Source organism: Podarcis pityusensis (genome assembly GCF_964106645.2).
Source record: "Podarcis pityusensis genome assembly, chromosome: 12".
NCBI classification, from domain to species: domain Eukaryota; kingdom Metazoa; phylum Chordata; class Lepidosauria; order Squamata; family Lacertidae; genus Podarcis; species Podarcis pityusensis.
The window spans coordinates 55112398-55129977 of NC_138037.1; the positions used below are offsets into that span (position 1 = coordinate 55112398).

At 41.0% G+C, this 17580-nt stretch overlaps 1 protein-coding gene across 1 annotated transcript in view; it reads left to right on the forward strand.

Annotated features, from left to right (window-relative positions):
* Nucleotides 1–17580, forward strand: part of CDK13 (cyclin dependent kinase 13) — a 37013-nt gene that overhangs the window by 16800 nt on the left and 2633 nt on the right. The window contains exons 6-13 of the mRNA XM_080975702.1: nt 2641–2830; nt 7497–7553; nt 9420–9521; nt 9616–9693; nt 11069–11185; nt 12377–12508; nt 13983–14182; nt 15781–16359. Coding sequence (XP_080831828.1) covers nt 2641–2830; nt 7497–7553; nt 9420–9521; nt 9616–9693; nt 11069–11185; nt 12377–12508; nt 13983–14182; nt 15781–16359 — 1455 coding nt within the window. The remainder of the gene's footprint in view (nt 1–2640; nt 2831–7496; nt 7554–9419; nt 9522–9615; nt 9694–11068; nt 11186–12376; nt 12509–13982; nt 14183–15780; nt 16360–17580) is intronic.

Consider the following 17580-nt stretch of genomic DNA (forward strand, 5'->3'; position numbering starts at 1 on the left):
AATGCCATTTTTAAGCCGAGTCTTTCTTCTGTTCTGCAGGCCCACTTTGCACCAGCTTTGCACCTTCACTCCCATATTCACGTCTCCTCCTCCTTGTACACCATCCACCCCATGGTAACTTCTTGCATATTCACACACATTGGAACTACTAAGCCCTCTTTGCACCTTCCACCCAAGTAGGAAGCCACTTCCTCCTATTCTGCAGCCGCTTTAGTAGCCCTGTTTTTCACCTCCACCCTCATTCCCATGCCACTTCCCTCCTTTTTTATAACCCCCATTTCTATACCTCCCCTTCCCTCCCATTCTGTGCTCCACTGCCAATTTGCTTTCCTCTTGGGAAAATACCATTAGAACAGCTTTCTCCAACCTGGTGCCCTTCAGATGTTTTGGACTACACTTCCTGTCATCTCTGACCATTGACCCTGCTGGCTGGGGTTGTTAGGAAGTGTAGTCCAGACCACATGGAGGACACATGGTTAGAGAAGGCTGTATTAGAGGATTAGCAAGTAGGGTCAACCTTTTAGCCAAGTTGTGATCTGAACTCACTCAGATCATTACTTTGGTTCCTCTTTTGTTTTAAAAAGCTATTCTTGTGTCTAGTAAATCTTTGAAATGGTTCCTTGTTTGATTGTTATTTTGGGAGTTAGAGGGATGTTGAGAAATTTTCTTTGAATTTTCCTTAAGCATTTGGCTAGAACTTGGCTGTGTCAGTTCTTTGGCATTCAATCCTCTGTCTGCAGCGCACTTGCTCTTTGCTCAGGGCACACTAGTCTATCTCAGTTAGGGTGGCAGTGGCATGTGGCAGACAGATGGTTGCAATGGAGAGTTGCACTAGGTAAATTTGATCTTCTCTTAATCTTTGACTTTGTGATTTGGCCTGAAAAGTTTCAATGGCTTTTAATGGTCTGGGCTTTGGTAAGAGGGTTTCTGTATCCACCCCCTCTTGTGCAGATAATGGTTAGGTAAAGTAGGCTAAGTGGAAGCACTTTATTTTGTTTATGTAACAATTAGTTTGTTCAGGTTGGGAAAATATGTAGTACTTGAGCTTTTATTTTAATGAAAGATTTGTCAAAATGGTAAAAAGCTGCTTCAGAAACACAATTCAGAAAGCATTGAAGAGATAACGACTTTAAAAAGTATGGATTCATGTTAGTCTAATCAGTTTGCAGTCATGTGAAACCATAAGGCTAAAGGCAAAGGTTACCGTATCCTGCAGATTTGTTCTTGAAAGGATTTACAGTCTTTGTCCTGTGAATCAAATGTAGTGTTCATGAACTTTTTTGTTTGTTTGAGTGCTAGCAAGCCGATATTAGCGCAAGCCTGAAGCTTGGAAGGTTTCACTGACAGCAGTCATGCAGCTATCAGAGGATGCTTCACTGCAGAGTTCCTTCTCTGTTCTCATTGTACATGAGTTGCTTTACTTGGCTCTCTCAGAACTAATGGGAAGTCTGTTAGGGATTGGAGAATTCAGTGTAACTGGTCATTAAGAGGCGTTTCTTCAGCTTTTATTCTGTAGAACTGTGAATATAAGTGACTGGAGTTAGACGAAGTACAGTAATCATGAAATGGCTTCATCTTTTATTTTAGCAGTTGGATAACCTTAAGCAGTGAGTTCATGAGTTCATGATACACGCTGTTAAATAGTTGTGGAAGCATATCAAACGTATATTGAGATTCTTGAGGAAAAAACATATTTCAGTAAAGGTTTTGGGGATTTATATTCAGTTTAACTCTGTATGTTTTTATTGGTTGGATCTTGATTCGTTTTACAATGGAAAAAAAGAATATATTTGAATGTTAGCTGACTTGCAATGATACTAGACCTCGGAGTGTTTTTGCAGTTTCCCATTGCATTTCCAGCAAGATGGAAAGTGTCCTATAAAGATACAACACAATATCTAGGAACATAGGAAACTGCCTTATAGAGAGACCATTGACTCAACTACCTCAGTATTGTCTACACTGACTGGCAGAATTTTCCAATATCTCAGGGAGATTTTATCTTGCCACAATGCTGATGGAGCCCTCAGTATGGCTTATAATATGGCCTTGTTGAAATAGAAGATAGCTTACCATTGTGGAAAAAGACCTATATGAGCTTTTGCATATGTGATAAGGAGATAAAAACCTCTTCTTTAGAACTAACCGGTTTTCTATGATGGGTGAACCTGGAGAACTGTGACTTATTCTAACAATTTTTGTGTGTGGAAACAAATCAGGATATCAAACCATGGGTCCCCTGGAAATGGGTACAGGAGTTTAGATGGGACCAGACTCAAAACGTAGAATTTTGTTGTGGGTGTCAGTCTAACATCCATGCCTGTAATCTCCATTATCAAAGCTGATAACAATTTTGTATACAATATATCTTTGCAATTTCTCTCCTCCAACTCCCATGAAAATAGGTGCAGAGGTAAAGATTGGTATTCCAACTTGAAATGTAGAATAGTGTCCTGAATAGGTTTGTAAAATCCCTCCCTCTCCAGAAATATGTTTAAGAAAGATATGCTTACTTAAGTTACAGCATTTTGGCAACACATGTCAAAGTAGTGAACTGAACAAATCTCATTTTAGTGCATGGAATTAACAGTTGTCTTCGAAAATTAAACTAAACATGAAAAAAATTAAATTTCCCCGCAGGTGCTTTTTACCTTGTGTTTGAATATATGGATCATGACCTGATGGGGCTCCTAGAATCTGGCTTGGTTCATTTTGATGAGAGTCATATTAAATCATTCATGAGGCAGTTGATGGAAGGCTTGGATTATTGTCACAAGAAGAATTTCTTGCACAGAGATATTAAATGCTCCAACATCTTACTAAACAACAGGTATTCATTCAGTTCTGTATACACAGATATTAGAAATGCAAAAATGTCTTGATAAATCATAACTTGCATTAACACAGGTTGATAAAGAGCTTGCTAATAGTCTGATGATGAATAGGCTGATGACAGTCATCCACCAAAGTTTATGTCATAATAAATGTGTTTGTCTTCAAGGTAGAATAATAGAATAATAGAGTTGTAAGGAACCCCAAGGGACATCAGGTTCAACCCCCTGTAGTGCAAGAATTGCAACTAAAACATCCCTGACATATGGTGCTTCAAGACTTTTGTTTTTACTAATACATGGCTTATGCTGCAATTGGATTTTATTTGCACTGGTGATACACTTCTTTTAAAGCTGCTGAGAGCTACTTCAGACACTACGATACACACTTTCTCCAAAGACACCTAACAACAAACAATTCAGTCTAGACTCAGGTTATTATAAGAAACGTTGTTGCATTTTAATAGCACTTTTAATTGTATGAACTTCATAGTTGAATCCATATAGTTTAATCCACATTTAGTGTGCCCTTTTTGGCCGCTACTAAAAACATATTTGTTTAGACAAGCCTACCTAAATGTTTAGAAAGTTAATCTGAGTTTTAGTCTATTGTTACTTTACTTTCTTGAAAATGTTAAATTGTTGTTGTTCTTATTGATAATTTGATTGTTTTTATCTTTTTGGTAAAGCACTTTGAGGTTGGTTGGTTTTTTTACAGTCAAACTGTGTATAAATTTTATGAAATAAATAAATGCAACTGCTTATCTTGTTAGAATACTCACAGGTATCAGGCTTATATAAAGACTGAATCATTGGTTCACCTGGAAAGGCTTGCTGCTCAAGTCTGTAAGAAAATAGGCTTCTAATTTGGAGAGCTAAAGTTCCTTAAAAGCAAATATAAAATTACAAAATACCTAAAAGCAGAATCTTCCAAAGGCTTATTATTCCTTTGACTTCACTTTATACATGCCCTAATAATGGCAAAACAATTTCATTGGATGCCAATACTTAATGCATCAGGAAAATTTACAAACGGATGTACAATGGCAAGGAAATCAATATACCAAAAATAAACTGAAAATATTAATGGAGCCCTTTACTCACTGTATAGTTGCCATCAAGTCAACTATTCCCCAATTAATCTCCCCTGACTAATACATTTTACTGTTGCAGTATTATGTATTGGCAGATGAAGTTATTGTCTTGCCATGTTCGGGCATTTTAAATTGTATTGGGTGTATAAAAATGAAATTATTATAAGACTAGGAAGTCTTGGCAGGATTATGTTTTTAGGTATTTTGTAATTATCATTAGCTGTAAGGCATTTCAAATGAGCTGGTTCGTCTTTAAGCTTGAGTTTCTGCAGAATGGATCTGGAAAGACAGTAGGACAGTCAGTGGTGAATAAACTTTTTTTGGCAGATGAATATTTTAGTAATAAGTTGGATGGATACCTTTGGGTATTCAAACAAGATACATAGTTCTATGGATTAAACCTGGGGCAAGGAATCTGATATGGAATATTTACTTTCCCTTTTCCGCTGGCTAAATTTAACTGGTTGACCAATTGCCTGGCATCACAGTGCTATCAGGCGATTATCTTCAGGACTTCAAAGCATCAAACAGGTCTTGGAAAGAGTCTTTAATGGTGCTTGTGGGAGGTAATCTCAAACCTTCTTTCTGCAGGGATTGGCTGTGGGATCAAATTTCCCATGGGGAAACTGGAACCATCTGGTGTGGGGGGGTTGGGCAAGTGGGTATGGTTTGGGGAAAACAGCCTTGTGGACTAAATGGGAACTTGTGCTGGGCCAAATTGGACCTGCAGGCTGGAGGTTCCCCACTCCTGGATTAAAGCAGTGAGCTATACATGCAGTGGTTGCTTAGATATTTCTCTTCCTTACTCCCTCAAGTCAGTTAATTCAAAGAGTTTTACAGTTGTTTCCTCAACTATATATTGAATTCCATGTACAATATGATTGCTGGGAACAAATAGTGATATTGCCTTGGTGCCATGAATGAACGAATGAAACTTTATTTGCATCAGCCGTCGGCCATAGCAACAAAAAGCATTGCGATATACACAGAACAAAATAAAAGTCAGTTATATAAAACACGGTTTAGGGTTCTGAATCAGCAGTCAAATAGTGGACCTTATTCTGATTGCCCCAGCTAGAAACCTTGCAACCTTTGCAGTCATCTGCGCCTTTTGATCTGCCAGGGGAAACGACACTGTGGCAGTGGTGGTGCGACCCAGAATGGTCAAGAAAAGAGGCCATGTGTGCAGGCTTCCCAGCTGCAGGCATCTGCAAGACCTCGTGAAACAGGAAATGTGGACCTGACTGCACTGGCTGCCAATTAGCTTCCAGGCCCAATTCAGAGTGCGGGTTTTGACCTATAAAGCCTTTAATGGCTTAGGACCGCAATACCTGAATGACCGTCTCTTCCCATATACAGTGGTACCCCGCAAGACGAATGCCTCGCAAGATGGAAAACCCGCAAGACGAAAGGGTTTTCTGTTTTGGAGGCGCTTCGCAAGACGAATTTCCCTATGGGCTTGCATCGCAAGACGAAAGCCCATAGGGAAATGCTGGCGGTGGGGAGCAAAGACTTTCGCCCACAGCCGGCCTTCAGAAGAGGACCTCTTCTGAAGGCCGGCGGGGGGCAAAAGTCTTTGCTCCCCCCCGCCTGCCTTCCCCCCGCGCCTGCCCCGGGCGATCTTAAAATGCTGGCGGGCGGGAGCGAAGCGTTCGCTGCCGACCCCCAGCATTTTAAAATCTCCCCGGGACAGCAGAGAAGTCTCTGCTGTCCCGGGGAGATTTTAAAATGCTGGGGGTCGGCAGCGAAGCGTTCACTGCCGACCCCCAGCATTTTAAAATCTCCCCGGGACAGCAGAGAAGTCTCTGCTGTCCCGGGGAGATTTTAAAATGCTGGGGGTCGGGAGCGAACGCTTCGCTCCCGACCCCCAGCATTTTAAAACGCTGTTCCGAAGCGGGGCGGGGGGCGGGAACACCTGCCCCAGCCGCCCCGCTTCGGAACGCTGCTCCGAAGCGGGGCGGGGGGCGGGAACACCTTCTGAAGGTGGGCGGGGGGCGAAGGTCTTTGTCCCCCCTGCCTGCCTTCCCAGGGGCTTTTAAATCGCCCCGGACAGCGGAGAAGTCCTCCGCTGTCTGGGGCGATTTTAAAATGCCGCCCGCCAGCATTTTAAGATCGCCCGGACAGCGGAGAAGTCCTCCGCTGTCCTGGGGTTTTTTAAAATGCTGGGGGTGGGAAGAAAAGCCCTTGTCCCCCCCCCCCCAGCCTTCAGAAGAGGTCCGGGGACAGACTGTCCCCAGACCTGGTCTGAAGGCGGTTTCCCTAGGAACGCATTAATTGATTTTCAATGCATTCCTATGGGAAACCGTGCATCGCAAGACGAAAAACTCGCAAGACGAAGAGACTTGCGGAACGAATTAATTTCGTCTTGCGAGGCACCACTGTAAACCATCCTGGACTCTTTGTTCATTATCTAAGGCCCTTCTTCACGTGCTGCCTCCACGTGAGGTCCAGAGAGTGGCAACACGAGAATGGGCCTTTTCTGTAGTGGCTCCCCATTTGTGGAATGCTCTATGTGCATAATACCTGACATGCTATCAGTCCACTACAGTAATAGAGGCATGTTTCTGCATGTGCACAATCTTAAGCATTTGAATGCAGAAGAGTGGAACTACAGTGGTACCTCGGGTTACAGACGCTTCAGGTTACAGACTCCACTCACCCAGAAATAGTACCTTGGATTAAGAACTTTGCTTCAGGAAGAGAACAGAAATCGCGTGGCGGCATCAGCAGGAGGCCCCATTAGCTACAGTGGTACCTCAGGTTAAGAACAGTTTCAGGTTAAGAATGGACCTCCAGAACGAATTAAGTTCTTAACCTGAGGTACCACTACTGTATGTTCTCTGTTCACACAAAGCACCATTTCTGCACATAATGGGATATGCCCATAGAGCTAGGTCAGTGGCTCTTCTTTGTTTGCAAAGTTTATTTTTATTTATTTAGAAAAGTTTATAGCTTAATTTTTAAAACATGTCTTAAGTGGTAGGTATAGTATATACATAGAGTAATATCAGTCTCGCTGCGTGTGAAGTGGAGGGGGCAGGAAGAGGACCCACTGCTTATAAGACCTCAGAGAGTTGCTGTTGCAATTGGTAAGGAAGTAAAGGTGGCTTACTTGGGGTTTATCTCTATTACTGCTGCCCTGTTGTTCTGTAATTTTTTGTTTCTATTACATCATTTACCTGTATTATATATTGTTTTAACTATACAGTATACCACTTTGGGTATGCAAGTTTGAAAGTGGTATGTAAACAGCCCACCATGTTATAAAACTTAAAATGACCCATCTGAGGGTTTTTACCGAAGGTCTTGCTGTCATAACATGAAAGTTGTTTCATAATAGTAATAATATTGTATGGAAAACTAACCAACTTAGCCATTTAGAACTTTAAGTAGGTTCTTTAATTATTTCTATCTATTGTGATACATACGCTAAGTTTTAGTTCATAAGCATTAACATCTGCTACAAATTCTTTTTTTCATGCAGGGATTTATATTTTTTTCTGATTTCATTTCCTCACAGCCTTTGTTTAGATATTTAAAAATTGCGTAAAATCTTTATTCTTTCCACTAGAGGGCAGATCAAGCTTGCAGATTTTGGGCTTGCTCGGCTGTATAGCTCTGAGGAGAGGTAAGTCTAATACTAAGTCCAAAGCTACATGTCAGTTCTTCTTGACAGTGTTTTGAGAAATTCCTCATAAGTAAATTTTAAAAGCCAGGTGAAGCGTTTCAAAAAGTTCTGTAATAAAAGTAGCAGAAAATAGTTATAGGGTTGAAATGTGTCCTCTTTTTCCAGGACACGTCCTCTTTTTCACGAGTAGAGTCCTAATAGCGAACCATAGTTAAAAGTAGAGGTTGGCAAATATGTTCTCTTTTTTGCTCTTCAAAATCTGGCAGCCCTAGTTATTTTCCATGGCTTTAACCCATTTTGCTTATTTATGTGGTTTTATATCATGTGAATTAATGACTCTTGAATTAAATTCTTAAGCTTTTTAATAGTCTATAAAAACCTCAGTTTCTTAGTTTAGGTCTGATTTGCTGTGTATACCTTTTTAAAATGGATATACTTATGTTTGGAATATATATTATATTATTCCACTCGTATTTAAATTACATCACACAATTATGTTACTTATTGTTAATTTTGGCTTCTTTAAAATATTATTACAGTGGTGCCCCGCAAGACGAATGCCTCGCAAGACGAAAAACCCGCTAGACGAAAGGGTTTTCCGTTTTTCGATGCGCTTCGCAAGACAAATTTCCCTATGGGCTTGCTTCGCAAGACGAAAACGTCTTGCAAGTCTTGCAATTTTTTTTGCCCCCCCCCTTTTTCTAAGCCGCTAAGCCGCTAGTAGCCTTTTAGCCGCTAAACCGCTAATAGCGCTAATCCGCTAAGCCGCTAATAGGGTTGCTTCGCAAGACGAAAAAACCGCTAGACGAAGAGACTCGCGGAACGGATTATTTTCGTCTTGCGAGGCACCACTGTATATAGCTTTTCAGAATACCACTTCAAGAGAAAAATAAAACGCAAATTATATATTCCTATTTAATCTAAATGGAGAGAGTTGTTCCATAATGCTGTTTACTGATTCTCAAGCCTGTACCTGTATTAGTTCAGTGGCCTTAACTTCATGACCATAGTAAAGCCTCACCTGTGCTGTAACCATTTAGACCAGGCTTCCTCAACCTCGGCCCTCCACATGTTTTGAGACTACAATTCCCATCATCCCTGACCACTGGTCCTGCTAGCTAGGGATCATGGGAGTTGTAGGCCAAAAACATCTGGAGGGCCGAGGTTGAGGAAGCCTGATTTAGACTGCAGGTGGGGTGGGGTGCTCATGCAATTGTATGATCCTCCACACAAAACAAACAGCCCTGCAGCAGTGTGCACAACACAGTGTTTGAGTGAAGGGTTCCAGCTAAATCTTTTTAACAGGCTTAGTTCTTATGAATGTTTTATGAAGACCTATTCCGTGAGCCCCCTATTCTACCTTGAAGTGGAATATTTAGATAGAGATACATAACTACTGCCTCTGTGAGAATTGGACCTATGCTTTTAAAATTGCTTTCTTCAAATAAGTAGCAAGGGCATAAGGGATCTTATTAAGAAATCTCCATTTTCTGTAGACATGTAGTATTTATAGATATAAAATGGAGGTCTTAACCTGGTGGTGGATGCTTATAAAGTCCATTCAGAGCCAGTGAACTTCAAAATGTTTTGGTTTCAAGCCAGTTCTAGATAGGTTTCCTTCTGTGTTTTGAATTTGCTTGGGAATTAAGACTTGTATAGTTCGTAACTGAACTGAGAAGATAATAAAATAATTGTGGTTATTTTGAGGCAGACAAATGAGCACATTGTTTTTTAAGGGTTTTTTTCTACTTCTGAGTGGGATCAGGAGAACTGTGAGATGTTTTATCCCCCCACCCCACCCCAGTATTTTGAGTTACTCATAGTAATTCATTTTTTGAGAAAATTCAAATTTGTTTTCTTTTCCAGTCGACCATATACCAACAAAGTTATCACTTTATGGTACCGTCCTCCTGAACTTTTATTGGGAGAAGAACGATACACACCTGCCATTGATGTCTGGAGCTGCGGGTAAGGCTTTTAATAAAAGCAGAATATTTTGCAACAACAAAGTTGTTAAAATGCTATTGATGAAAATATTCTGTCTGTTTCTCCTCTCCTCCAGATGTATCCTGGGTGAACTTTTTACTAAAAAACCAATATTTCAAGCAAATCAGGAACTTGCTCAGCTGGAGCTGATAAGGTCAGTTGTCATTTATAATGTTGGGTCTGTAACAGTCCCTCAGAAGCCCACAGTGAAATGTGCAGCTTGGTGTTGTTTAAAATAGTGAAACTGAAGTCCTTTCACAGGAAGGGAGGACTGACTTTTTCCCCTTACACAGGCTGATGCATACTTAGGAAGAAGTAACATTGATTTTTCCTTCTCATGTCCTTTTTCCCCCCCTGCATCTTCTGAGTTAATTAGCTATTTGTTGGTGGCAGCAGTAGTCATATTAGCCTTTGCTGCATTTTGAATAGTGAAATGAATTATTATCCACAGAACATCTTACCTTAGGCCTTCCTAGAGTCCCCAAGTCAGAGGAGGTCTCAATCTTGACTTCTAATACTACGAAATATGGAAGAACATTGATCTCTCTGTGTAAGAGGACAATTTTCTTTTTCCTCTTGATACGGTACTCATAAAATAAAAGCTGTGCTCCAAAGAATGAGCCACTAGATGTCACTAGAGCATGTTCCAAAAGTGAGAGATGAAATAATGTTTTGTTGTTGTTGTTTTATCTAGCCTAAAATAGCTGCTTGTCTCTTTTGTTGAACATTGAGAATGGATTTGATTCATTTCATTAACATGATGATGAATACCTGAACCACCTTCAGTGTGATAACTTACAATAGTCATCACACTTGGGCTTCCCAGAGGCATCAGGCTGGTCAACTGCGAGAACAGTTGGACTAGGTGGGCCACTGGCTCCTCTTATGTTAGCAGATCTCGTAGTACTAAAACTGGGCAAGAATACTTGAGATGATTTAGGTTATTATAAAATTTCCCTTTTTCTTCTGTGCTATAGAAGAATGAGCCTATCACTCATTATATTTACCTTCTTTTACATCAAAATATATTGGGCATGGCACAGATCAGTCTGTGTCCAAGTATTTCTTCTTGTACCTTGATCCTAAGCACGCATACCTTGGAACGAAACCTCACTGACTTGCCTAGTGGGAAAATATGTAGAAGAGAACAGCTCCTCTCTTTATCTTTTAAAATGCAGTAGCTTGATGTAAAGTCAGTGAGTAACCAGAGTTGCCATTTCACCAGTTTCCAACTTGGATAACTTAACTGTACAGTTAACATTAGCTAATAATAACCAATGTTTTGAGTTTCATCCAGTCTCTTCTCCACATCACCTTAATAGGCCTAAAACCAAATGGTCTCTTCGTCATGGGATATTCATATCTGCCAAGTTCATTATCTTTGTATTTCTCTTCAGTTGCTTTATTTAAGTTTATAAGGTTCCAGGCTAAGGGAAATAGTCATCACATTCTCATTTTGATTCAGTATTTTTTACTCGTACCTTTTAACCTTAATATCTACATGCATTCATTCAATGTTTTTCATACAGCCGCATATGTGGGAGTCCTTGTCCTGCAGTATGGCCTGATGTGATAAAACTGGCATATTTCAACACCATGAAACCAAAGAAGCAGTATCGTAGAAGACTAAGAGAAGAATTTGCTTTGTAAGGAATGAGCTACCAATTCTGTTTTTTTCCTTCATTGATTTTGTTGAGTCAGAATTTGGCTTCTGTTTTGTCAAGCTATTAAAACTATGCTCTTAATATTCCCTTGATGCATCTGCAATTGGTACAGTTCATAATATAGTTAATGCTGGTCTGTTCTTTTTCATGGTTTCTACCTTCCAGTATATGGCGTGTGTGCCTGTGCAGATCCATCAATCTATATATCCATTAACTCTAGCCAGGGAGCTGGTACCCGTGCCCCTTTCCTCAAGGGGAGATTTTTAAAAATTATGTGCATGCTTTTAAAACTTATGAAAGGATTCTTAAAATTTCATTTTATTCAGTTACTTTGGAACTCCCTGTAACTTCCAAAGCAAGGATATTATAGATAGAGTTTTCCATTCAGCTGGCTTCAATTTTGAACTGTTCTTTTAGTTACTGTGTGTCAGCTGAATGGATAAGCCAGCAGGGCTATCCAGCTTTTCCATGCTGACACAGCAGACAAAGGTGAGGTGTGGCAAGCACATAGAATTAGAATGCTACAGGTGGGCTCCATTGGCACGCTGCTTAAAATGGTCCTAACATATTAAGAAAAATAGGCAAAAACATTTATCCCCAACATCTAGTTTATATTGTGGAAAACAATCATGAGAACCCTCACATGCTATCTAAGGCTTATTCATTTTTTCTAGTGGTCCCACTTCTTTGCAATCTCCATGTTTGGAAATGTGGCACTTGTTTTAATAGCTGCCTCTCCTGATGCTGTTGAAGACACAGGAATTCTTTTTGTAAACTGCTTTGATGTTTATGAAATATGGTCATGTGCTAATACCTTATGTGCTGTAAATTGCAGTTGTGCCTAAGTTTGTTAAATTTCTAAGATGCTTTGAATTTGCTCTTCTGAACCCAGTTAACTTTGAAATATCCTGTTTTTGTAGTTGCATTCTTTGTTTTTCTGCAAATCTGGGAACTGCCACTGAAAAGCAGCATATAAATGGAAATAAATTATAAGCCTATGCTGTCAAAGGAAATTGCCTTGAATTTGCCCTGAAGTCTATAGCATGGAGTCCTAATTGTACAGTAAATTATAAAACTAAGTTCATCAAGCCAGTAAGTTAGAAGAGGTGGTTGATAACACACAAAATTGAACTCTGATGAGAAATTACATCACTTTATTCATCTTCTTGACAGTATTCCCGCAGCTGCACTAGATCTCTTTGATTACATGCTTGCTTTGGATCCCAGCAAGCGCTGCACAGCTGAACAGGCACTTCAGTGTGAATTTCTGAGAGATGTGGACCCTTCAAAGATGCCTCCACCAGAGTAAGTACCCCTCTCTAGAGTTCATTTGCTACAGAAACAAGATTTTAATACTTCAGTTCTACTAGCAGGTGTCCTGTGATGCACGTTTTCAGTTTTTCTGCAACTGGGTGTGTGTATAAAATACATTATGAGCGTACTGTTGGAATGATGCTTCTAAACTTCATAAAACTTCCAGCATTTAATGGCTCTACAAGTAAGGAGTGTAGCTTTGGTATACAGTTGACCCACAACTTACCTGCATCTAATTTGTGCAAGTTCACTTGTTAACACTCTTGGCCGATCAAAATAAAACAAAAGTGTGTGTATCGGGGTGGGTGGGGGGAATAGTGGCAATCTCACCTGCCATTGTACACACTTTGGGCAAGCATTTGGAGGTGCAGGGAGAGTATGTTTTGACTATATGTCATTTTGGCCTTCGGCACTGTCCCTAGAACATAACTCCCGTATAAGTTGAGACTGCAGTACCTGAAGGACCACCTCTGCCCATGCAAACCGTGACTCTGTGTTCATCACCTGAGGCCCTTCTTCTTGTGCCTCCTCCATGTGAGGTCTGGAGGGTGGCAACACGAGAATGGGCCTCTTCTGTAGTGGCTCCCTGTTTGGAATGCTCTCCCCAGGGAGGTTTGCCTGACTCCTTCATTGTATATTTTTAGATGCCAGGTGAATAACTTCCTCTTCAATCAGGACTTCTGCTAATTAATATTCTACAGACTTATAAATGTCTCTGTGGGAAAGGAGAGTTATTGGTTTGCTGTTTTACTTGTTTAAATCCTGCGTTTTATTCTGCGGGGGGAGGGACGGACCCTATGACTTCTTTTGAACAAGCAGGTTCATTCTTGAAGCAAAGGTTTGTTCTTGGCTTAGTCCTTGTAGAAATAAACTATAAGTGTTCGTTTGTATGTAACACAAAGCCTGTTGCTCTGTGGTTTGTTTCTCAGTTTCTGTTGAGGTAGAGTGGAGAGAGCTTGATTTGAGCAGTTGACATGAGTATGCTTCATATGTACAAGGAAAGCCATAGCAGATTTTCAGACTATGGCTTACTGTTACATGTGAATGGGGCCGTGTGCTTCTTCTGCACACATGATGGAGAAAAGAACAAACTTGAAAAGATAATGTACTTTTGTTAACTTAAAATAATTTTGGCTACATCTACTGTATGAGGAACATGACCATAAACATTTGCCTAAATGAGAAAGGTCAGCTGAGCTGGGCACCAAGATACCTTACATAGCTATTGAGTGGTGGAATTCATACCTCGTATCTTATTGCTGCAAAGCTCCTTAACAGCAAGTATTATCCTGTGTTGAACAGTTTTATTCCTGGTTTTTGTTAAGAAATGAAGGACACTGCAAAGCAGTGCCACAAGTTCAAGAGCCCTTGGATGTTTTTGCTTCAGCTATGAGGTCTTATTGAATCATCCCTAAATCTCAGACATTATGATGCTTTCTGAAGTGATGGTTGTTGTTTTTTACAGCCTTCCTTTATGGCAGGATTGCCATGAGCTATGGAGTAAGAAGCGCAGGAGGCAAAAGCAGATGGGCATGACCGATGATGCAACTAAAATTCCAAGGAAGGATTTGTCCTTGGGAATGGATGACAGCAGAGCCAACACACCCCAAGGCCTGCAGACCTCTTCTCAACTGAAAATGCAAGGCAGCTCTAACATAGCACTTGGTCAGTAATTTCTTATTCTTTAAATTCATGTACAGCTTCCCAAACAAATCTGCAGGGCAATGGAATTTAACTTAGGGTTTTGTAACAGTTTTTCTACAGGCAACCTGTGTATGTGCAGTCACGTTCACCTTAGTATATTTCTCTTGTAAGACAAATGTGGGTATGTCCCATTGACTTCATGTGAACATGTTGCAGGAACTGACACCTTTGTAAGAAGAAGCTGCTTGTCACCAGATACCTTTAATGTGTCTGCATCTAATGCAGGGGTCGGCAAGGTTTATCTCTTGCGGAGATCGCTCCATGGGCCGGATCGCGTCTGCACAGATGCGATTTCTGGCACCGCAGAAGCGCAGCGCGTGGGGGCTTGCCAAGTGGGCGGCTCAGTTTGGAGGTGGCTCGTGGGCCGTTTAAACGATCCTCATAGGCCGCTAGTGGCCCATGGGCTGCAGGTTGCCAACCCCTGATCTAATGTCTTAGCTTCATTATCAGATTTGCCCAGTCAGCCTTGAAAATAATCAAGAGGAAAGGAAGATTGTTCGCCTTACCTTTTATTGTTGCAGCCCATAAAGGAGAACAATAACTGACATATGTTTTTTTTTTGTCAGACACAGAGAGCTGATCCCTTAGGAATTTATTGTCCCTCTTCTTTGCCACTGGAGTATTTATCTATTTTATTTATCTATTGCATTTATATACTACCTTTTTCTTCCAAGGAGCTCAAGATGGTGTACATGGTCCTCATTTCATCCCCACAACAACCCTGTGAGGTAGCTTAGCCTAAGAGATGCTGACAGGCCCAAGGGAGCTTCATGGCCGAGTAGTTTCAGACCCTGGTCTCACTGGTCATGGTCCAACACTAACCATTACTCCACGCTGGCTCAGAGTGTAGATCATGCTGAATATGCATACTATCTTCTAGCAGAGAAGAGGGCTTACACAAAATGGCGGTTGGCTCTGCATAGTCACCTGGTGGCAACAAGTAAATTTTTTAGCTTCCATCTTGAGAATGTGTTTGTGTGTGCACATTCAACCACCCACCATAGCCTTTCTGGGCTATTCCATGATTTCTTGCCCTCGTGTCCTTTATGTTCAGTGACAGGTAGACGCAGCAAGCTGAACAAGAGGTAAGGTCATTAAGGATAGGGAAGTGTGGTTTTGCAACCAGACAACTAGGAATGTTTAGGAAATGGTGAGAGAAAACCATTCAAGCATGTTTTCCTTTGTATGTCAAAATTTATTTTCAGATTATGTGGTCATTTTGCTGAGATAGTACCTTTTCCCAAGTGTAATGTACAAATTCATTTAATTTTTCTTGTTGAAAAACCCATCTGTGCTGGTGAATGCAAATATACACCTGATTTATGAGCTTCAGGTATAATAGGAAGAGAGTGAAAACTTAGAACAATTACTGTTCTGTGAGTTTGGATATAAAAGGAAAACAGAAACTTTCATTCTCTTCCTCTCTAGAGTGTGTAGGATGCTCACTATGATATTCTAAGCCAAGGTTTAGGTAAACATCTGAACAGTCATTGTCAATTAATTTTGCTTTGGTCCTTACCTATGGTCATATTAAGCACCTGTTTTTGTTTTGTTTTCAGTGAAAGGAGGCAGTGGACAGCCACTAAATCAAAATGAAGTGGCCATTCTCCTAAACCTGCTTCAGTCTAAATCCAGTATTAACATGGCACAATTTGCTCAAGTGCTGAATATTAAGGTGAATCCTGAGACTGAGCAACAGCTGAATAAAATAAACCTTCCAGCTGGCATTTTGGAAGCAGGAGAAAAACAGACTGAGCAGGAGCAGCAACAGCCGCCGCCGCCACAGCAGCTCCCACTGCCTCTCTCACCGGACCAGGAGCCTTTAAAACAAACTGCAGCCTCTTTGCCTCCTGCGCAGCCAGCTCAACTGACCCAAGCAAAGGTTGACACTGAGGTCACTCAAGCAGCTGTGCAGAGTGCGTTCACAGTTTTGCTATCTCAGCTACTAAAGACTCAGCAAGTGAAGCAAAAAGAAAACTTGTTAGAAGAAAAGGAGAATGGATCAGGAAATGAGATGCTATTACATCCCAGGCAACCTCCAGAACCAAGTACGCCTGCGTCTGGTGGCACCTGGGAAGATGCAGAATCGCCAGTATCCATTTATCCCCATCTTATCAAATCATTATATGCACATGCAGGTAGGAGAGAATGTCTTTACTTGTTATGTGTTTTTTCTGCTGCTACTCCTGTCAAAAGTGGGTAAATAGTACAGTATTCTACCATGAAAATGGTCTGACATAGGCCCTTGTAGTAGAAGCTCATTATTGCAGTATAACAGCATAAAATTGGGACCTGGCAAGGTAACCTTTACAAACGGAGGCTGGAATCCAGGGAGTTGTACTTTTACAGTGGGTTTTTTGTTTTTTTTTTTTACTTTGCAATATGGCATAGGGGCTTATACCATAAGCTTTTGACACACTTCTCACTTTCAAAAACGGTTTGGCATGCAACATGGGGGGAGGGGGGGTGTGTGACTCATGTCCTGACAAACCTTTGGCCTGCAAATATCTTTTGATACTAGCCTGGGTGTAGCTGGTTCTGTTCTAGTCAGTGTAGTCAAAATTCACTGCCACATGAATAACAAGGTATACAAATATTGAGAGTATATTAAAATAGAGCAAAGTGATGTTTCATATTCACTCATTAGATGCGCTTATGGGACATGGGTGGCACAATCCGCATCATGGGGCGAGCTCCCGTTGCCCTGTCCCAGCTTCTGCCAGCCTAGCAGTTCGAAAATACACCAGTGCAAGTAGATAAATAGGTACTGCTGCAGCAGGAAGGTAAACAGCATTTCCGTGTGCTCTGGCTTCCTTCACGGTGTTCCATTGCACCAGAAGCGGTTTAGTCCTGCTGGCCACATGACCCAGAAAGCTGTCTGTGGACAAAGACCAGCTCCCTCGGCCTGGAGTGAGATGAGCACCACACCCCATAGTCACCTTTGACTAGACCTAACCAACCCTTTAACTTGCGTGGTATTCGTTTTCTTGCTCCAGTGTTTGAGAAGGTCACTTACTTTGCTCCGGACAAAGTAATACTTTCTTTCCAATGGAATCAATGAGGCTTTAACTTAAGTCCCATTGATTTTAATGTGACTACAGCATGACAGAATTCTCCAGCCTCTGATTGACATGCTGTAGGAAATGTACCGTATTTTTCACTCTATAACACGCACCCGACCATAACACGCATGTAGTTTTTAGAGGAGGAAAATCCGTAGGCATGCCACCCGTAGGCATTCCCTCCATAACATGCACAGACATTTCCCCTTACTTTTTAGGAGGAAAAAAGTGAGTGTTATGGTGCAAAAAATACGGTATGTCTTTCTGTGATCAAACTTAAGACATTCAACAACGTAC